This window comes from Micromonas commoda, chromosome 3, assembly GCF_000090985.2.
Source record: "Micromonas commoda chromosome 3, complete sequence".
In the NCBI taxonomy this organism is placed as follows: Eukaryota; Viridiplantae; Chlorophyta; class Mamiellophyceae; order Mamiellales; family Mamiellaceae; genus Micromonas; species Micromonas commoda.
In genome coordinates, this window is record NC_013040.1 from 1,340,351 (window position 1) to 1,358,341 (window position 17,991).

The window sequence follows — 17,991 nt, forward strand, 5'->3', positions numbered from 1 at the left end:
GTGTCTCTCCCGGCGGTCATCGGATCGCGTCAGTGTCCCCGGATCGAGCGACGACGCCTCGGTCCCGCTTTCCCGACCGGGTCGTGCCCTCGTGTCTGCGCAACCCTCGCGCCGGGTCTCTGTCCCTTGGAGATCTGCGCCTTGCCAGACAGAAACGCCGTTTCGGTGCCTTCTCGGGATCACAACACCGGTGAGCGCCCGACGGGCTCATCGCCTGACTCTCCACCCTAACCGCGCTCACACCGGGTCCCGGGACACCGGCCGCGTCGCGAGATGGCGGCGAACAAGGCGGCGGTCGACCACCTGCTGGCGTCTCTGCAGCGAGATCTCAATTCGTGCACAGACGCTGACCGATCGCTTCGTAGGCGCGCGTTTGACAGCCTCCGCAAGAGGCTGCTGGACGCTCCCGACGCCCCCGATGAGGCGACGCTCACCGATGCCCTCCCCGCTCTGTTCCCCACCCTCCTTCGGGGCTTCACCGACGGCGTGGAGAAGGTGCGGGAGAAGTCCGCCGAGCTGGTCAACGATCTCCTGGCGCGATCGGCCGATCCCGCCACCCTCCTCCCCTCCCTCATGCCCGCGCTCAAGGCCACCGTCGGCGTCGTGCCCGTCGAGGAACCCTCGGAAGAGATCCGCCTGGGCCTCGTCAACCTCGCCAAAGCCGCGATCGTCGCGACGGGCGAACGCGCGGAGCCCTTCGCCGAGGAGGTGGCCGCCATCGTGCACGCGTCGATGCGCGATCAGTTCCACGAGGTGAAGAAAGCGTCGTGCGCGCTCGCCGAGGCGCTCGTCGCGGGGCTCACGCCGCATCCCTCCGCACACGTGACCCTCGCAAGGCACGCGCCCAAGATGATCAACGCCACCCTGCCGGACCTCGGGCACAGGCACTCGCAGGTTCGACACGCGTGTCTCGCGTGCGTGGATGCCCTCTTCGATTTCGTATCGGCCGGGGACGTTCACGAGGCGCTCGCGCCGGGGGTGCGACAGCTGTGCGGGGACAGGACCCCGGCGGTCCGAGCGGCGTTTCACGTCGCGCTCGCGAGGTGGATATCCCACGTCCCGAACGGAGGAGGAGGAGGCGGGGGAGGAGGAGGAGGGATCGGGGGCGGGAAGGAGGGAGAAGACGTCGACATGCCGGACGTGCCCGATTCGGACGTACCTGATTTACCCGAGGGTTGCGGTTTGCCGCACGCGCGCTCGCTGCTCCCGTTCCTGCTCTCCGGCGTGGCGGACGAGGTGGAGGCGAACGGGGTGAAAGCACTGGCGCTCGTCGAGGCGGTGGGCGCCGCGAACGACGCCGCGCTGGGTGCCGACGCGAACGGCGTTGACGTCGAAGGCGACGGATCGGATTTCGGATCAATTGAGCGACGAGCGGCGACGCTTCCGCCGCCGTTCGCGGGCAGGCCGTCCGCCGCTGCCAGGCGACTCGTCCGTGCCTTGCTCCCGTCCCTCGTCCGGGGCGCGCTGACGGAGGTTCGGGAGTGGACGAGCGGCAAACGAAACGCGGGGGCTCGGCTTCTCGGGACGATCGTCGCGTTCGCGGAGGCGTCGGCGTCGAGACACCTCGGGGATTTGATAAAAGAGATCGTCGCCGCGGTGGGTGACGACGACAGGGACACCGCGGAGCGGGTCGTGGTCGCCGCGAGGGTGCTCGGCGCGCACGTGTCACCCTCCCATTGGCTCCCCATCGCGCTCGATCACGTCGTCGCCGACAAGGCGTCGCCCGCGTCGAGGGCGTCGGCGCTGGTGATTTTGGCCGCCATGCTTCGCGTCGCGCCCCCGGGGTCACTGACGGGCGAGCCCATGCGTTTACTCGCGGCCGGGCTCGCGAGCGGCTCGGTGAGGGGATCGATGGACCATCCAGCGGTGAGGGCGCAGCTGTCGGCGGCGCTCACGAACGCCGTCGTCGGAGGCGGTTCAGCTTGCGTACCCGCCAGCGGCGATTTGTTCCGGTCGTTCCTGCAGCTCAGGGCGGCGGAAGGCGCGTCCGTGTCGGAAGGGGGTTCCGTTGAGGACGCGGGTTCGATCCCCGGGGTGGTCGGGCCCGGTGGGACCGGTTCAGGTTCAACCGGGCCCGGTGGGCTGCCCCCGGCGGAGACGTCCGCGGCGGCCAAGGGCATCGACGATTTGGCGAGGGCGTGCGGTTTTTCATCCGCCGGCGAGCTGTACAGCAGGCACGCGGAGTCGATACTCGGGCAACTCGCGGTGGAGCAGGACGGGTGGCAGGGCGACGGCCCCGGGCAGCGCACGCTCGGCGCGTTCGTCCTGGGCGCCCCGCCGGAGGTACTCCGACGCGAGATGCGAAGCTTGGGTTTGATTTTGAAGTGCGCGATGCACCGCGATCGCGAACCCGCGCTGCGTTTGTCGCTGCTTCGCGTGTTGGACGCCGCGTTCGAGTCCCGCGAGCGCGGCGCCGCGTTCGAGGGATGCGCCAACGAGGTCGTGGAGCGCATGATAAGCGAATCGCTGATTTGGAAGGCTGGAAAGACGGCCGCGGCGGTGCGATACGCCGCAGTCGTCAGCCTCGGGACGATGCTTCGCAACGATCTGTGCCCTCGACGGGACCTGTTGACGGCGATTCAGCGCGCAGAGCTTTTGCCGCAGATCGGCGCGGCGCTCGAGGAGGATTACTACGCGGATACCCGCGCGGCGGCGTGCCACGCCCTCGCCATGCTGCTGGAGCGGTGCGGCGATCGTCTCACCGACGAGCACAGGAGGTACGTCTATCCCGAACTCTTGAAGCGAATGGACGACTCGCGAGACGAGATTCGCGTGACGTGCGCCGGGGTTATCGCGGCGTTCTTCCGCGCCATGCCGTGGGATTACGACGAGACGAACGTGGGGTACCTACTGAAGGGTTTCCTGATCCACATGGACGATCCGAACCGGGACGTGCAGGAGGCTGTCTGTCAAGCGCTCGAGGTTGCCGCGGCGAAAAAGCCAGACGCGGTTCGAGAGGCGGTGCGGGCGGCGCGGGACACGCACCGGGGACGCGTGTACCTGGACCGCGCCGACGCCGCCGCAGCCGCCACGAAGGAGAGGGGCGGGAAATGATGTTAAACGCTTATAAGTCGCTCCGCTGATACGTCAATTTTAACGAGCTAAGACTCGGCGCCGCACCGCGAAAGTCGTCAGGGACGGAAAAATATTCGCCCACCCGACCCGGAACCCTTCTTCCCGCTGTTCCCGGCCGACAGCGACCCGAACGATCCGTCCCTCCTCAGGCTCGGCCGCGTCCCACCCCCTAATTCCTGCTCCCCACCGCCCCTGTGCGCACCCCTGTGTTCCTCGTATTTCGCCAGTCCTTCCCTCCAGTGTTCCACCGTCATTCCGTCGGGGGTATATTGACAGCAGACGCCCAGCGCAGCCACCTCGCGCACGTTCCGCGACTCGTTATCGAAGAACAGCATCTCGTCGAACGGCACCCCGCTCTTCTCTTTGAGCCTGTGGAACTGTTCCGTCTTGCTCCGCACCGGGTACACCTCCGCGTGATCCACCGCGTCCTCCAGCGTCACGTCCCGACCTCGCGGGTCTGTGCACACGCGGAGCAATCGCATCGCCTCCATCGCCCACGCCGGCTCGTCCGTCCTGGAGGCGAACGCGATCTGCGCGTTGGCCCTGCGCCACCTCGGGCGGTTGAGCATCTCCTCGATGGCCACCCTGGCGCCGGGGTGGATCGTCAGTTCCTCGCCCAATCGGTCCACCACCCTGGTGCTCCCAGGAGGCTCGAAGTGGAAATTGCCGGCCGTCATGTACATCTCCGGCCACCACACGGTATCGTCCAGGTCGAACACGACGAGCGACGGGAGGAGGTCAAGGTCGAGCTCGCCGCCGCCGCGACGGGTGGACGCCTCGGGCGACCGCGGCGTCCCCCTCGCGAGGGGATCGTCGAAGGACGACCGCATGCGCCCGGCGTTCCCGGCGCGCCCGCCCAATGTTCGACACGTTTTCGGCCGTCAGCTCTCGCGTCGGCAAAATCAGACTGCCTTGCTGGAGTTCGCTGCGCCGCTGACCGCGATTTCATCTCGGGCCCGCCGACGAGCGTTTTTCTCGGGCCCGCCGAGGGCAACGCTCGCCCCGCGCACAACCCCGCGCGCGCCGCCGCCGCGCGTCGTCCCCCCACGAACCCCGCCGGTCGACGACCATGGCCATGGACGTGGAGTACGAGGAGTACGCCTCCACAACCTCGTCCAAGCACCACGGCTGGAAGGTGGAGACGAGCAGGCGGCACGTCGAGCGCCGGGAGCTCGAAGATCTCGAGGCGAAGATCGCCGCGGCGTACGCGCGGATCGACGCGGGGGACACCGTCGCGGACCTCACCGCGCCCGCGGCGGTGAAGCGCATCAAGGACATGGACCGACTGGGCATCGGCCACGACGTCGGGATGTACCTCGCGTACCCGGAACGACGGGGATACGACGTGGAGTACGCCGACGCCGAGGGGACGGGTAATGACGCGAGCGATGATGACAAGACGGTGAGCCTCGGCGACGGGGTGATGGTGCGACGCGCGGACCCGAACATGCGCGGCGAGGACCTAATCCGGCGCATGCCCCTCGTCAAGGTGGGGGGAGAAGCGTCGGCGAAGGGGAAGAGGGGCGGCGGCGCGCTGCCGGAGCCCGAGGAGGGCTCCGTGCCCGTCGGGTCCAACGCCGTCGTCCTTCACAGGGCGGGCGCCGGGCGAGGCTCGGAGGGTGAAAACTCGAGGGCGCTGGCGGCGACGGGACAGGTGGGTCCCGCGGTGGTGAGGCCCAAACGAGAGGTGCTGTACGACGTGTCGCACGGCGTGGACATGCGGAGGGGCGCGACGGACGAGGAGAAGGACGCGGCGGTGCTGGACAAGGACGGAAAGATGCCCAAGACGGCGTACAAGGACCTCAGCCTCGTGGACTGAGAGCGCCGGCGCTCACCCGCCCGTTTTTGGTTTTTGGTTTTTGGTTTTTGTTCCGACATCGCGGCGCGGAGAAGCAAGATTTGATGGTGTTCGTTGCATGATCTCTCGGCATCAAGATCACAACTATGAGAGGGAAGATGCACCCGCAGCTGAACATGAGATAGATCTTCCGCGACTTCCAGGCTCGACGCTTCACCTGCGTGGGAATCCGCGTTTGGATTTCCTCAGCAGGTGGCGATTTCCACAGCCTGTCCAAGCCTCGGGAAGTCGCTGAAGCTGAGTTCAGCTGAAGTACGCGACCTTCACAGGTGGAAACTTCCCTCTCATGGTTGTGTGAAGGATCAAATCTTGCTTCGAAGCGGCCAAGACGCGCGGAACAAACAAACGATAACCTTCGCGACGACGAGCGCTTCGTTGTAATAAAATCTACGCCTCGTCCCCAGCCGGTGGTGAACACCCAACCGTCGATCAAACGCCGCCGCCGCCTCCGCCGCCGCCTCGTTCATCGTCGAACTCGCAGTGCGACGCGGAGAGCAACACGTAGTTCTCGTAGTTCTCGTGGAATCCCGCGGAGCGCTCCTTCGTCTCCCCGATCGGCGTCACCGTCTGGTCCATCACCACCTCGCCGCCGAACCCGAGAGCGTTGGCTCGAACGTTCGTCACGCTGAGCCCGAGGGCACCCGAGCTCATGAACGAGCTCCCGGGTAGCTGAACGTCCGCGTCGGCTAAAGACGCGACGTACATGTCCACCACCGCACGCATCCACGCGCGGTTACCCTCCTCCTCCTCCTCCTCCTCCTCCTCCTCCTTGTCCTCGCCGACTCTGTCCTCGTCGAGCGAATGACCGGCGCCGACGCAACCCGCGCCGTCGCACTGCGCCGGCCTGAACGTCACCCCCACGACGTCTTCGTCGCGCTGATACGCGACGCGGCCTTTCAGCGACGGGATCCTGGCGAGCGCCTTGATGACCGCGGGGGAGTCCCCGAGGACGAAGACGCCCCATCTGTCCGAGCCACCCGCCGCCGCCTTCGCGAGGCGCGCCGCGCACGTCGCCGCCGCGGCGACCGCGCCCTCGTCCTCGACCTCGCCGCGCGCCTCGTCCCGCTCGGGAGGGAGGTCGCCGCATCCCACGAGCGCGTCCTCGGACGTCGGACCTCTCGGAGAATCCCCTTCAACCCTCTCGATTCGGTCGGGGAGGTTCCACCAGTTGGTGCACACCTGCTCGTCGTACCGTCCGTTGCACTGCCTGAACACCGCGCCGAGGTTCCTGACGATGGCGGTCGGATCGCACGAGTACTTACCCTCCATCGCCGCAATCTCCGTCGAATCCTTCGGCTTGACCTTCGTGAGCCAATACTCCTGCCAGTCCGCGAACCCGGTGCGGATGTGAACAGCGGCGACGCCAGCCCACGCGTCCATCTGCCTCAACACCGGCGCCATGGCCCTCATCAGCGCTCTCGTGGGCCTGAAGAAGTGCTGCGCCCTGCACTTCCTCGCCAGCAACAACCCCTCGACCTCGCCCTCGACCTTCTCGCCGTCAATCTCGCACGCGCCGTAGTCGCGCACCTCGCTCGCCTCCGCCTCGTTCTGCAAGTCGTACGGCGTCCGCAGCTTGAGCTTGACGTAGCGCCATCCCAACACCTCGTCGCTGTTCAGCCACTCGTGCAGCCACGCGTCGTTCTGCGCGGGCTCGCCGCCGCCCGGGTCCTCCTCGTAGCCGTTGTGCCCCACGGCGTTTGGCTGGATCTTCGCCGAATCCGCGTTGGACGGCCAACCGTGCTCCGTGAGCTGGCACGCCCTGCGGTGGGCGTTCTCGTGATCTTTGCGACACATGTGATGGAACGTTCGCATGGGCGTCTCGCGTCCGAACAGTGCGTCGAACTCCTTTTCCCGCGCCGGGTGCCAACGCCAGTCGAACCCGTCGCCGGTGAAGTAGTGCCCGGGGTCGAAGTGGCAGTTCTCGCCGCCGTCCGGTCGCCCCGTCCCGGCGCCGCATCCCCCCGCGTCCACGTACACTGCCCACCCGGCGGACTCGCCGAACGAGAAGAGCGCGCGCCACCGCTCCATGTTGTTCCCGAGGCCGTTATCCCACCGACCCTCCAGCACCAGAACCCTCGTTTTATCCTCGTAAAGCTTCGCGTGTCGCTCGAACGCGGCGCCAAAGCACGGTTCGCACGCGGCGCCGAGCCGCTCATCTAAGCGTCGGATGCGATTGAACCTCGCGAAAGCCGCCTCGGTCGTCGCGAGCTCGCTTCCCTTTGTCTTCCCCAGGTCCGCGTCCGGGGCTTCAGCTGCCGGCGTCTCGTCGCCGGCGACGGCGTTCGCCGGTGGATCGTCGAACCAGGCCTTGCCGTCTCCACCCTCCGTCTCGCCGCGGCCGACCTCCTGCTCGTTTGGCGTTTTGACCTTCGCCTCCGAAACGGGGCTCGCTCGTGTCGTGGACGCGACGGGTTCATCGGGGGACGATGGCGGCGGCGGGGCGAGCGTCGTCTTCACTTCGATGATCTCGGACTTTACGCTTCCCCGACGCGTCTCCGCGTCCCCATCCTCCTCGCCCCTGAGCTTGATGTCGAAGATTTTCGGGGGCGGGGGTGCGCTTCCCCTCTCCGTCCCCGTGCCCCCTCTGCGCATCCCTCGCTCCCCGCGGTGCGCCGCGCCGTCGCTGATCTCCTCCAACGTCTGCACCTGCCTCACCGCGGACGCCAACCCCGCCGCCTCGATCCGACTTCGGACCATCTCGCGGAGCCCCGAGTTCCACTCGCGTTCGGTGCCCATCTGCCCCATCGCGGCGAGCATGAGCAGGAACGCGCAGCTCACTAGCGCGGTGTTCCGCGTCGCCGTCCCGGAGAGCCACCCGGAGCTGTCGCTACCATGTCGAGACGAGGAATCGCGGTTGCCACGCGAGGGACGCTCGCCGCCCGGAGCGTCCCCGAACAGCGGCGCCCGCATCTTTCTGACGAGGAGGAGGATCCCCTCGATGCCCGAGGCGAGGTGATGCCACCAGTGCTGGCTTGTTGAAAGTCTCCGCACGTGCTGAAAACCTGACTGCGTCGCACACAAAAACACGTGGGAAAACTTTAATTGTCCAACCGCAACAGGGATGAACCCACCCGATCTCCACCGGAACCCCTTTTCCAATTTCCCGTTGATGCCGTGAAAAAGTCCAAAGTCAAAAAAATATCTCCGTCGTTTCGAGATCAAGTTTCATCCATGTCACCGGTCACCTGCTTACCTGTCGCAAGCTCTGTCTTGCATTTCACCGGGTTTCCACCTGCCGGCACCCCGCTGGGCACAGTGAGGGAAGTTCCTGCCGGGTTGTTATTATTTATTCCCTTCACCTGCAAGGGTTGGGCCGGGGCGGTCAATCGCGTCACACGACGCCGAGCGAGCGCACGAACGCACGAGCGAGACCTTCTCGGGTCAGTTCCGCGCCTTTCTCGGAGCAACGCCCGCGCTTCGGATCAACCGAGCGCGCGCGTTCGTTGACGAAAACCCCCGCGCGGAGGCAGATAAGCGATCCGCGTTTCCCTGTGGGGGGAGAAAAAAAACAAGTGGCAATCTCGCGCGCGGGTCGTTCGCGTCGACACCGCGCCGCGTAACCGCCGGAACCGCCGAACGGGGCACGATGGCGGAGCCTAACCCCGCCGAGACCGGCGAGGTGAAGACCCTCTGGGTCGGAGACCTGGTGAGCGCACCGTCCCGCCGCGCGTCCTCCTGCCCCGCGCGTCAACCCCCGATATTTTGGTTCCAACCGGGATTTCTCGCGAAGCGACGGGTCTTGTCGAACAGCGACGCGGCGAGCGACGCGCGCGGCAGATCCCTCCGTCGCCGCGCCGGAAACACGGGATCCGGAAACTTCGAAATCTTCTCAACCTTTTCCCCGGGTTTCGCGTCGAGAAACGAGCGCTGACGTCGCAATCGTCCCCCAATCGTCGGTACAGGGCTACTGGATGGAGGAGTCGTATCTGCACACCTGCTTCGCGCACTTCGGTGAGACCAAAACACGTGTTGTCTGTCATCTTCTTTGTTTTTTGCGCGCGCCACGTCGGGTCGTCGCGGCGCATCCCGCGTCCCGTCCGGTGCTCGCGAACGCGTGGACGCGCGCGGGAAATCGTCCGCGAGGATCAGACGGGCGGATCGCGCTGCGCGTCCGCGTCGCGCGCCCGCTCCCCGCCACGCCTCGCCCCGTTCCCCCCGACCCAGATCCGCCCATCTTGAAAATACAGTCGTGGCGGAGGCCGAAAAAACTCACAACCAAAAACTGTCACTCGAACTGAAACTGACCTCGAACCCGCTAACCCCGTCCCAAACGCGACAGGCGCGATCGGGAGCGTGAAGATCATCAGAAACAAACAGACGGGCTTCAGCGAAGGGTACGGCTTCGTCGAGTTCGTCGATCGCGCCACCGCCGAGCACGCGCTGAAGACGCTCAACGGAACGCCGATGCCCTCGGCGCATCAGAATTTTCGCCTCAACTGGGCGTCGTTCGGCGTCGGCGGCGGCGCGGGCGGCGCGGGCGGCGCCGCCAACGACCACAGCGTCTTCGTCGGCGACCTGCCCCCGGAGGTTAACGACTACGCCCTGCAGGAGACGTTCGCGGAGAGGTACCCCTCCGTGCGGAACGCTCGGGTGGTGACGGACCCCAACACGGGCAGGAGTAAGGGCTTCGGGTTTGTCCGCTTCGGCGACGAGGGCGAGCGGGACAGGGCGCTCGTCGAGATGAACGGCGTGCCGTGCGGATCGCGAGTGATGCGGATCTCGCTCGCGATCCCCCGCAAGGGCGTCGACGGCGTCGGAGGTGGAGGAGTCGGTTCCAACACTGGAGTCGGTTCCAACGGAGTCGGCGGTTCCCCGGCGCCCGAGCCCGAGAACAGCACCGTCTTCGTCGGCGGGCTGGACCCCACGCTGACGGAACCGGACCTCCGCACGCACTTCGAGGCGTTCGGGGAGCTGGTGTATGTCAAGATCCCCGCGGGTAAGGGCTGCGGGTTTGTTCAATTCACGCGTCGCGCCGACGCGGAGGCTTCCATCCAGGCGCTGAACGGGACGATGATGGGGGCTTCGCGGGTGAGGCTCTCGTGGGTGAGGTCGGGCGGCGGCGGCGGTGGGCGCCACACGGGGCCTTTTGGCGGGGGCTCACCGTACGGGATGCCCTACGGCGGCTACCCGCCGTACGCCATGGCTGGCGCGTACGGGGTGGACCCGTCGTGGGCGGCGGCGCAGGCGCAATACGCGGCGGCGGCGCAGTACGCGTCGATGCAGGCTGCGTACTACGGCGGCGCCGCGGCCGGCATGGCGCACGGCGCGCCCCCGCCCCCGCCGCCGATGCCGGTGACCATGCCGGGCACGCCCGGGGGGCCGGTGCCCCCGGGCGCGGTGCCAACGCCGGGAACTTCCAGCGGGAGCAACGGGCAGGGCAGCCCCAACGCGCCGGGTGGAGTCGCGGCGGCGAACGCCGCGTACGTGGCTCAGCACGAGCGCAGCATGATGGGTCGACACGTGTGGATGTCCGCGCAGCAGGGCGGATACTGAGGCGTTCGGAACCCTAGGCACGCACGGACGCACGCGCCAGACGCGGACGGACAGGACAATTTTTTCTCATAAAAAAACAGCAAATCGCAAAGGACCGAACCCGAAACCCGACATCCATTAATAACGGGTCCCGGCCCGAGTCGGAGTCAAACACAAACGCGAAGGAGCAATACACGTCGTTATATGCGCGGTCAGATGGCGCCCGCCTGGCCGACGGCGTACACGACGTACCCGGTGGCTCCGATGACGGCGACCAGCACGCCGTAGAGGAATCCCTGCCCGAGCACCGGCACCGGCTGCTCCTCCGCCTTCTCCACGTACCCCCTGTCCAGGTACTCGCCCTTGGCGAATATGTTCTCGCCGAAGAAACCGCTCTTGGTGCCGCCCACCTTGCGCTTGAGCGCGCCGTACTGCTCGCGGGACATCTTGTCGCCCTTGCCCATCCGCTTCGCCGCGGCGAGGAGGCCCCGGTCCTCCTTGATGTCCTCCTCGAAGTTCACCGCGGAGAGCGCGTTGAAGAGGAAGAGGGACACGCCGCCCTTCTCCTGCGCCTCGAACTTGGCCTTGCTCTTGGCGCGCTGCTTCTTGATGCGAGCGTACGCCTCGGATTTGCTCTCCTCGAACACAACCTCGACGCCGCCCCCGGGGTCCTTGCGGCCGAAGAGGGCGTTGGTGCGGACGGGGCCGCCCCGGGTGGAGGAGGCCCTGGATCGCCCGGCGGCGGGCGCCCTGAGTGCGGCGCGATCGCCGGAGACGGCGGCGATCGAGGAGAGGGCGATGGCGGACATGTTATCTGATATCACGTCGACGGGTCGTGCGCAATGCGACGGACGTGACGGGATAGAAAGTGCTCATATTTGAGGCTGTCAACCGGGTGACGTCACGCTGGCGGGTCGCGCTCGACGAGGAGCGCACAGGCATTCAGTCAGAATGACCAAGTGGAATCCGCCAATCAGGAGCCACAAATTTCCCGTGGCGGAAAGCTCTGTGGCTTGGAGCGAAGGAAAGATCGGAACACGCACCGCGTGAACCGACGGGGCGGCCTCACTTCGCAGCGCACGCGCCGCACGAACACACCGTAGCGACAATGTCCTTCGCCGTCTCCTCCTCCGCCTCCCTCGCCGCCGGCAGCGCCTTCCTCGGCAAGGCCGCGCCCCTCCGCGTCGCCGCGCGCCAGCCCGCCGGCGCCTCCACCCGCGGCGGCCCCGTCGTGACCCGGGCGTTCTTCGGCATGGGCGCGCAGAAGCAGCCCGCGGGCACGGCGATGGTGTGCCGCGACTGCGGCTACATCTACCGCGCGCAGGACTTCAACGACCTCCCCAAGGACTGGAAGTGCCCCCCCTGCGGCTCGGGCAAGAACGCGTTCAGGCCCGAGAAGAAGCAGGATTTCAAGACGGACGGATTCAACGCGCGCGGAGTCCGCGCCGCCAAGAAGGAGAACCAGGCCGCCTTCCGCGCCAAGCGCGCGGCCGCGCGCAAGGCTGCCGAACAGGCCGAGAAGGCTGCGAAGGGCGGCAAGAAGGGCGGCCTCTTCGGCAGGTGAAACGCGCCACGGACAAGCCGGGCACGACGGGATAAAAACAAGTGAAAAATTGTTCAACAGCACAGCAAAGCGAGCAGCCTCGCCGCGAAGCCGCTCCTCATTTAGCAAGACCGCCCCTGTTCTTCTATCGTAATAAGAAAGATACCGGTGATCGAACAACTCTGAGAAGAGTGGCCACTACGTTCCGCGCAGCGCGCGCTCCACCCTGCGACGCGTCCGTCTCTCCCCCGCGTCGTCGCATCGGTCCATGAGGCTAACCCCAAAAGCCTTTGCATCCTCCGCCACCCCAACGTCCCCGTCCCTCGCCTTTGCGTCCCCCGCGAACGCCTCCACCACACCCGCGCCGGCTCTGAGCAACAGCGCGACGCCCACGCACCCGACGCCGGAACCCGCGGCGCTCGCGGCGTCGACGAGGGCGAGGAACTTTGTTCGCACCGCGCGGCGCCATGCAGCACTCGACGGAACCGACGTCAGCGTCGCGACAGCCGCGCACTCGGCTCGACGCTGCGCGAAGGGCGACCCGGCGTTAACGCCGGCGATGCGCGGGAGCCACGAGTCCGGGTCCAAGAACGCGCCCGCGATTGCCGACGCTAGATCGGGTGGTGACTCACCGGGCGGCGACGCTTCGTCTTCGGAAGATGAACCGTCGGGCGGTGACTCACCGGGCGGTGACTCACCGTCGTCGTCGATCGAGACGCGCCACGCGGCGGCGACGGCGGCGGACGCGGCGGCCCACGCGTCGTCCCTGCTCGCCAGACGCGAACGACGGGCTTCTTCGAACGGGCGCGTTCCCGGATACGAACCGTCGTCTCCAGCCCCCCGTTTGGGCGCGTCTCTGGGCGGGTACGCAAACAGTAAACTCGCGAGCGCCCGCGCGGCGTCGACGCACGCGTGATCACGCGGTTCAATTCCATCCCCGGAGACGTCCGAACAATGAGGGTAACCGTCCTCGGCGAGCGCCGCGCGAATCTCCGCCGCCGTCGCCCTCGTTTTTCCCGCGAGCTCGGAGGCGGTCGCCCCAGCCTCCGCCGCCGTTCTCAGCGAGTCGCACGTCTCGAACAGACGACGCCCATCCGAGGATGCTATCGTCCCCATCCCCACGTGAACACGCGTCCCATCCGTCGGCGTCGACGCCGCGGTCGATCCATCGTCGGTTGATCCGTCTGCGGCTCGAACCCTAGCCTCCGCCTTGACCGCGGCGAGCGCGGTTCGCAGCGCGGCTCTCGCCTCGCTCTGTATCCGCGCGTGGAGCTCGAACGGCAGCGTGCGACGAACCCTGTCCGCGGCCGCGGCAGTCGCTGCGTCAGCCGCGGCGCGCGCCGCGGCGAGCGAGTGCGCCGAGGCTCGATCAAACGGAGTAGTTTCCGTACTCTCAGATCTCGGGAGAACCGTCGACGGCGACGATCGGCGGGACGAACCCAAACTACTCCCGGGCGAACTACCCTCTGTTGGGCGAACGACGACCTCGTCACCCCTCGTGAGCACCTTCGACGCGTCACCGGATGGCACGGATGGCGCGGTGAGCGCGACCACCGCCGCCGCGGCTCGCTCCGACGCCTCCGCGCTCGCGGCGGCGATGGCGCCCGGCAGCGCGTCCCGCGCCGCCGCCATCGCGGCCCTCTCGACGGCGTGCTCGAACGCGGGGGTCCACGCGTCCTCGGGGGATGCGCCGGTCGGCGCCGCGTCAGCCGCCGCCTTCGCCGCCTTCGCCACCGCGTCCACCGTTGGACCGACCGAGGTCAACCGTCGGACCGCGAGAGAGGACGCGGCGTCGGTGGCGGCGAGCACGGCGGCGTCGACGGCGAAGTCGACCACGCGGTGCAGCGCGGGTCGGTGCTGCAGGAACGCGCGTTGCAGCGCCTGGTCGACGCGAAGCGTCTCATTTCGCGCGTTCCGCTGACGGTTCGTCTCCCGGTCAGCCGTTTGAACGGGCGTCGTCGTTTGAACGGGCGTCGAGGAGACGGGGCGATGGGGAGGAGGGGGAGCCCCGGTGCGCGCGGGGGTGCGCGCGGTCGGGGGCACACCCTTCGAGCTCGAGGAGGGACCTTCAGTGCGAGCCGCGTCGGTGCGAACCGCGGTGACTCGGCGGGGATGGACGGGGGCGGACGGCGACGGCGACGGCGACGGCGGAGCGGGGACGTCGCCGCGGTTGTCGTCGTCGTCGCCCTCGCCGGGGGTCTGGAAGGCTCTGGAAGGATCCAGAAGGGGCGCCACCGCGGGAGTCGCCGGCGCACCACCCGAGGGGACGCCTCCGAGGGTGCCCGCGTCCTTCGACCGCGTCGCTCTCACCCTCGCTCGTCTCGCGGATGCCAGCTGCGTCGCCAACTCGCGCGTCGCCGCGTCCAGCTCCGGGCACGCGCTCTCCACGTACCGACTGTCGACGCCCCCGCGGCTGAGATCCGGAGGGATCTCGTCGAACGATGACTCGTCGAACGCGTCCATGATGGTAGTCCCCCCACCCGCGGTGGCCCCCGCGCCCCAATCGCGAAGCGGGTCCTCGTCGTCGGGCGGATCCTCCTCTTCTCCGCCGGGGACGCGCGCCGGGCCGAGCCCGAGCCTCCACTCCGTCGCGGGCAGCGACGCGAGCGACGCCGGCGGAGGCGGCGGAGGCGGCGCGCTCTTGGCGCCCGCCGCGAGTGCGACGTCCCTCGCGAAGGCGACGCACGCCGCCGGGGTCGTGGGCGCGGACGCGGAGAGACCCGTCGCGAGCGTCGCCCTCAGCGCCATCTGCGGCGTCGAGAAAAAGAAACCGCCTTTTTCTGCGCCAGCCGTATCGTCGTCGGCGTCCTCCCCCGCGGCGTTTGATTCAAACGAACGCGCACGTCCGCGGAAGGAAGGATCGAGCCTCGGCGAACGGAGCATGCGCCTCAGGGTCGCGATGGGCTCGAGGTACACCCTCGCCGTCGCCGCCTCCGCGTCCCACGGCAGAAATCTCAAAAACGCGAGCGTCCACGGGACGGTGACGCAGAGCTCGCCGGCTCTCGTCGCGCGGCGAAGCGCGCCGGCGAGGTCGACGCCCGGCGGCGGAGCGAGCGAGCGCTCGTTCGCGACGCCCGGGCCCGACGCGCCGCTGCCAAAGGCGAGGACGCCGAGGACGCCCGCGACCGCCTTCGCGGCGAGCATCCGCTCGGTCAAGCCGCCGTAGCCGCCGTAGCCCCCGTAGCCCCCCGACGACGCGCCGCCGCGCGCCCCGGTCGAACCGGGCGCCACGTCCGTGGGTATCACCCCGCCGGGCGACAGTGTGGGAGGGTCGACGTCGTTTCGTCCGACGCCGCGGTCGGCGTCGTCGTCGTCGTCGTCCATGGTTCCTCCTTCCGGTAGTCTCCGGATACATTTTTCCGGGGGCGTCGCGTGTCGGTCCAGCGCGTGCAGCGCGGCGACCAGCGCTCGTACCAGCGCCGACGCCAGCCTGTGCGAGTCCGCAGCCTCGATGAGGCGGACGTAGGGCCTCTGCGCGGGGGGGAACAGGGACGCGAACGAGGGGGCGGAGGTAGGGCCGGAGTCGTCGTCGACACCGCCGCTAAAACCGCCCCTTCCCGCGCCTCGCCCGCCTCCGCCGCGCCCGCCGCCGCGCCCGCCTCCTCCGCCCCTACCGCCGGCTCCGCCCCTACCGCCGCCCCTACCGCCGGCGTTGGCCCTGGAGTCGCCCCCGCCGGTCTCTCCGGTGAGGCGCCTGTGCAGCCTCGACAGCCTCGCAGGCGCCACCGCCGCCGCGAGCTCCTCGTCAGCCTCTCCCGCCGCCGCCGCCTGGACCAGCCTCGACACCATCAGCTCCGCGAACCAACGAGTGTTTTCGACCCTGACGATGGACAACAAACCCCGCACCCTCTCGCCGAGCGATCCGATCCCTGGCGAACCCCCGGAAGAACCCGCATGACCAGCCCCGGCCCCGCCCGGGTTCGAACCCGCGATCTCTCGGATCTGCGCGTACAGCGCGTCTCGAGCCTTCTCCCTGTTCCTATACGCCGCCTGCGTGTTTACCGCTCCGCCAAAGCCGGCTCCGCCGCCGACGGCGCCGCCACCCCCTTTGAGCGGCGGAAGCGGCCCCGCCGCCGCCATCAGCGGCGCCGGGAGCATCACGCCGATCGAACCGCGCGTTCCGGAAGATTCGGACGCGCCGCGCGCCGCTGACCCATAAGCCGCCTGCGCCGCCCGCCGCGTCGCCAACCGGCACAAACCCAGCTCGCGCACCAAACTCGAGTGCAGCCTCGGCGCGAGCCTCCGCAAGTCGCGGCACCCGGCGAGCGCGGCGAGGGTCGGTTCGCCCATGGCGTGGACGCACCGACCGCATCCCTGGAGCACCGCCGCGGCGTACGCGCGCGCGGCGGCGCCGGTCCTCATCCAGCCTCGGACAGAAGACGCCTTCGAAATCTCCGATGGATTCGTTCGTCGTCCGATAATCTCCGACGTGGCATCCGACGTGGCATCCGACGTGACATCCGACGTGACAACGGCGACGCGGAACGATCTCGGGAGCGCGAGGAGTCGACACGGGAGCGCCAGCGCGCGGGAGACGTCCGGCACCGCCGCGCCGCCGAGCGCCGCCGCGTGCAGCCGCGCCGCGTTTCTCGCAATCCTCCGGTGAGCCTCCGGAGAGGGTCCGGAGAGCGACGACGACGACCCTCCGTCGCTATCCTCCTCGTCCTCCTCGTCCTCCTCGTCCGTGTCGTTCTCGTCGCTCGCGGCGCCGAACTCGTCGAAGCCGCCGCCGCCGAAGCCCGAGCCTAAGCCGTCGTTCATCGGCGAAAAACTAGTCGGGAGGGACGACGACGACGCAGCCGTCGCGAGCCGGTTGGACACGGGCGAGTCCCTGCGCAGCGGCGGCGGCGTGAGGGGCCCGGGGGACGACAGCTTCGGTGCGTTCGCGGATGGCCTCACCGGCGACTCCAGCCCGGTGAGCGATTGCGATTGTCCCGCCCGGGCTCCGCAAACTTCCGACGACGCCATCGCCGTGGGCTGTATGCGTTTCGTCGGTTGGCTCGTCCCGCCAATCGAGGGATTCGTCGGGTTCATCGCCACGGGGGCGACGCGCTTGGGTGGCTTTCGAGGTTTTGGCTCGAGCGCGGACGCGGGGCGAGCGTCGTCGTCGTCGTTCGGCGTCGGCGTCGGCGTCGGCGGCGACGCAGCCGGCGACGGTGGCCCGAGCTCGTTTTCCAGTCGCCGTCGCGGGCCATCCCCGCCCCACCCCCTGCCGCCGCCGGCGCCGCCGGGCGTGGCGCTGCTCTCGGCGCCGCGCCCGGCGCCCGCGGGGATACCCAGCGATGGGAACTCGGTCGCGTCGTCGATGTCTATCCCCGGCAGCCTGCTCCCGGTCTTGGGCGCCGCGGAGCCCCATCCCCTCGCGCGATGGCCGCCCGGCCCCCGCGCGCCCTCGAACCCGGGCGGCGGCTGCGGCGTCGGCTGCGGCGGGATCTTGGACGCCGACGCCGGCGGGGCGTGCCGCGCGCTCGCCGCCGCCGCGGATGCCGCCGCCGCCGCCGCCTGCGCCTCCGCCGCTCGAAGGCGCAGCGCCGGCTCGCACTCGCGCCTCACCGTCTCGAGCAACGCGTGCGCGAGTTGACCGCGCGTGTTGAGCCCCGCGGCGGCGACCGCCCCCGGTGGGGCGCCGCCGCCGCCGCGCGCGTGAACACCGCCGCCGTCGGAGAGCCACGCGACGATCTCGTCGATCGTGGCATCGTCCGCCTGCGTCGGTCGAGAGAATGGGGCGCGGTCGTCAGGGTCATGGTCGGGCGACGGAGGCTAGAGAGACGGAGCTTTTGTCGCGCGTGGGGACTCGACGCATCTGGGTCGGGCGGCTGAGTCGGGACGCCGGGTGTGGGGGTGGATAGAGAGGGTCGCTCACCTCCAGTATCGTGTCCATGGCGCGCGATCCGGATCGACGCCGGCCTCGGAGGCCGATCCGGTCGCTCGCGCCGAGCGCTCTGGACCCGAGCCAGACGAAGATTTCAAACGTCGAGCTCAGCGTGGTTTAACAAGGGCTATCAGAGGGGCTGCTGAGCTGGGGTACTAGGGTGAGCGCACA

General features: G+C 68.6%; 7 protein-coding genes across 7 annotated transcripts; 4 read left to right on the plus strand and 3 right to left on the minus strand.

The window, feature by feature from the left end:
* Positions 1–273: 273 nt before the first annotated feature.
* MICPUN_57277 (predicted protein) lies at positions 274–3,054 on the plus strand (the record flags this gene model as incomplete). The annotated part of the gene is made up of 1 exon (XM_002500626.1): positions 274–3,054. The coding sequence occupies one exon, from the start codon at positions 274–276 to the stop codon at positions 3,052–3,054; it is 2,781 nt and encodes a 926-aa protein (XP_002500672.1).
* Positions 3,055–3,131: 77 nt separating this feature from the next.
* MICPUN_57278 (predicted protein) lies at positions 3,132–3,905 on the minus strand (the record flags this gene model as incomplete). The annotated part of the gene is made up of 1 exon (XM_002501059.1): positions 3,132–3,905. The coding sequence occupies one exon, from the start codon at positions 3,903–3,905 to the stop codon at positions 3,132–3,134; it is 774 nt and encodes a 257-aa protein (XP_002501105.1).
* Positions 3,906–4,144: 239 nt separating this feature from the next.
* On the plus strand, positions 4,145–4,894 carry MICPUN_99669 (predicted protein; the record flags this gene model as incomplete). The annotated part of the gene is made up of 1 exon (XM_002500627.1): positions 4,145–4,894. The coding sequence occupies one exon, from the start codon at positions 4,145–4,147 to the stop codon at positions 4,892–4,894; it is 750 nt and encodes a 249-aa protein (XP_002500673.1).
* Positions 4,895–5,362: 468 nt separating this feature from the next.
* MICPUN_57280 (predicted protein) lies at positions 5,363–7,843 on the minus strand (the record flags this gene model as incomplete). The annotated part of the gene is made up of 1 exon (XM_002501060.1): positions 5,363–7,843. The coding sequence occupies one exon, from the start codon at positions 7,841–7,843 to the stop codon at positions 5,363–5,365; it is 2,481 nt and encodes an 826-aa protein (XP_002501106.1).
* Positions 7,844–8,519: 676 nt separating this feature from the next.
* MICPUN_105339 (predicted protein) lies at positions 8,520–11,224 on the plus strand (the record flags this gene model as incomplete). The annotated part of the gene is made up of 3 exons (XM_002500628.1): positions 8,520–8,579; positions 8,836–8,884; positions 9,213–11,224. The coding sequence occupies 3 exons, from the start codon at positions 8,520–8,522 to the stop codon at positions 10,424–10,426; spliced, it is 1,323 nt and encodes a 440-aa protein (XP_002500674.1). The 3' UTR covers positions 10,427–11,224.
* Positions 11,225–11,513: 289 nt separating this feature from the next.
* Positions 11,514–11,969, plus strand: MICPUN_57283 (predicted protein; the record flags this gene model as incomplete). The annotated part of the gene is made up of 1 exon (XM_002500629.1): positions 11,514–11,969. One exon carries the CDS (start codon positions 11,514–11,516, stop codon positions 11,967–11,969), a length of 456 nt encoding a protein of 151 aa, XP_002500675.1.
* A 177-nt stretch (positions 11,970–12,146) lies between these two features.
* On the minus strand, positions 12,147–17,829 carry MICPUN_57284 (predicted protein; the record flags this gene model as incomplete). The annotated part of the gene is made up of 2 exons (XM_002501061.1): positions 12,147–17,651; positions 17,719–17,829. The coding sequence occupies 2 exons, from the start codon at positions 17,827–17,829 to the stop codon at positions 12,147–12,149; spliced, it is 5,616 nt and encodes a 1,871-aa protein (XP_002501107.1).
* Positions 17,830–17,991: the final 162 nt, after the last annotated feature.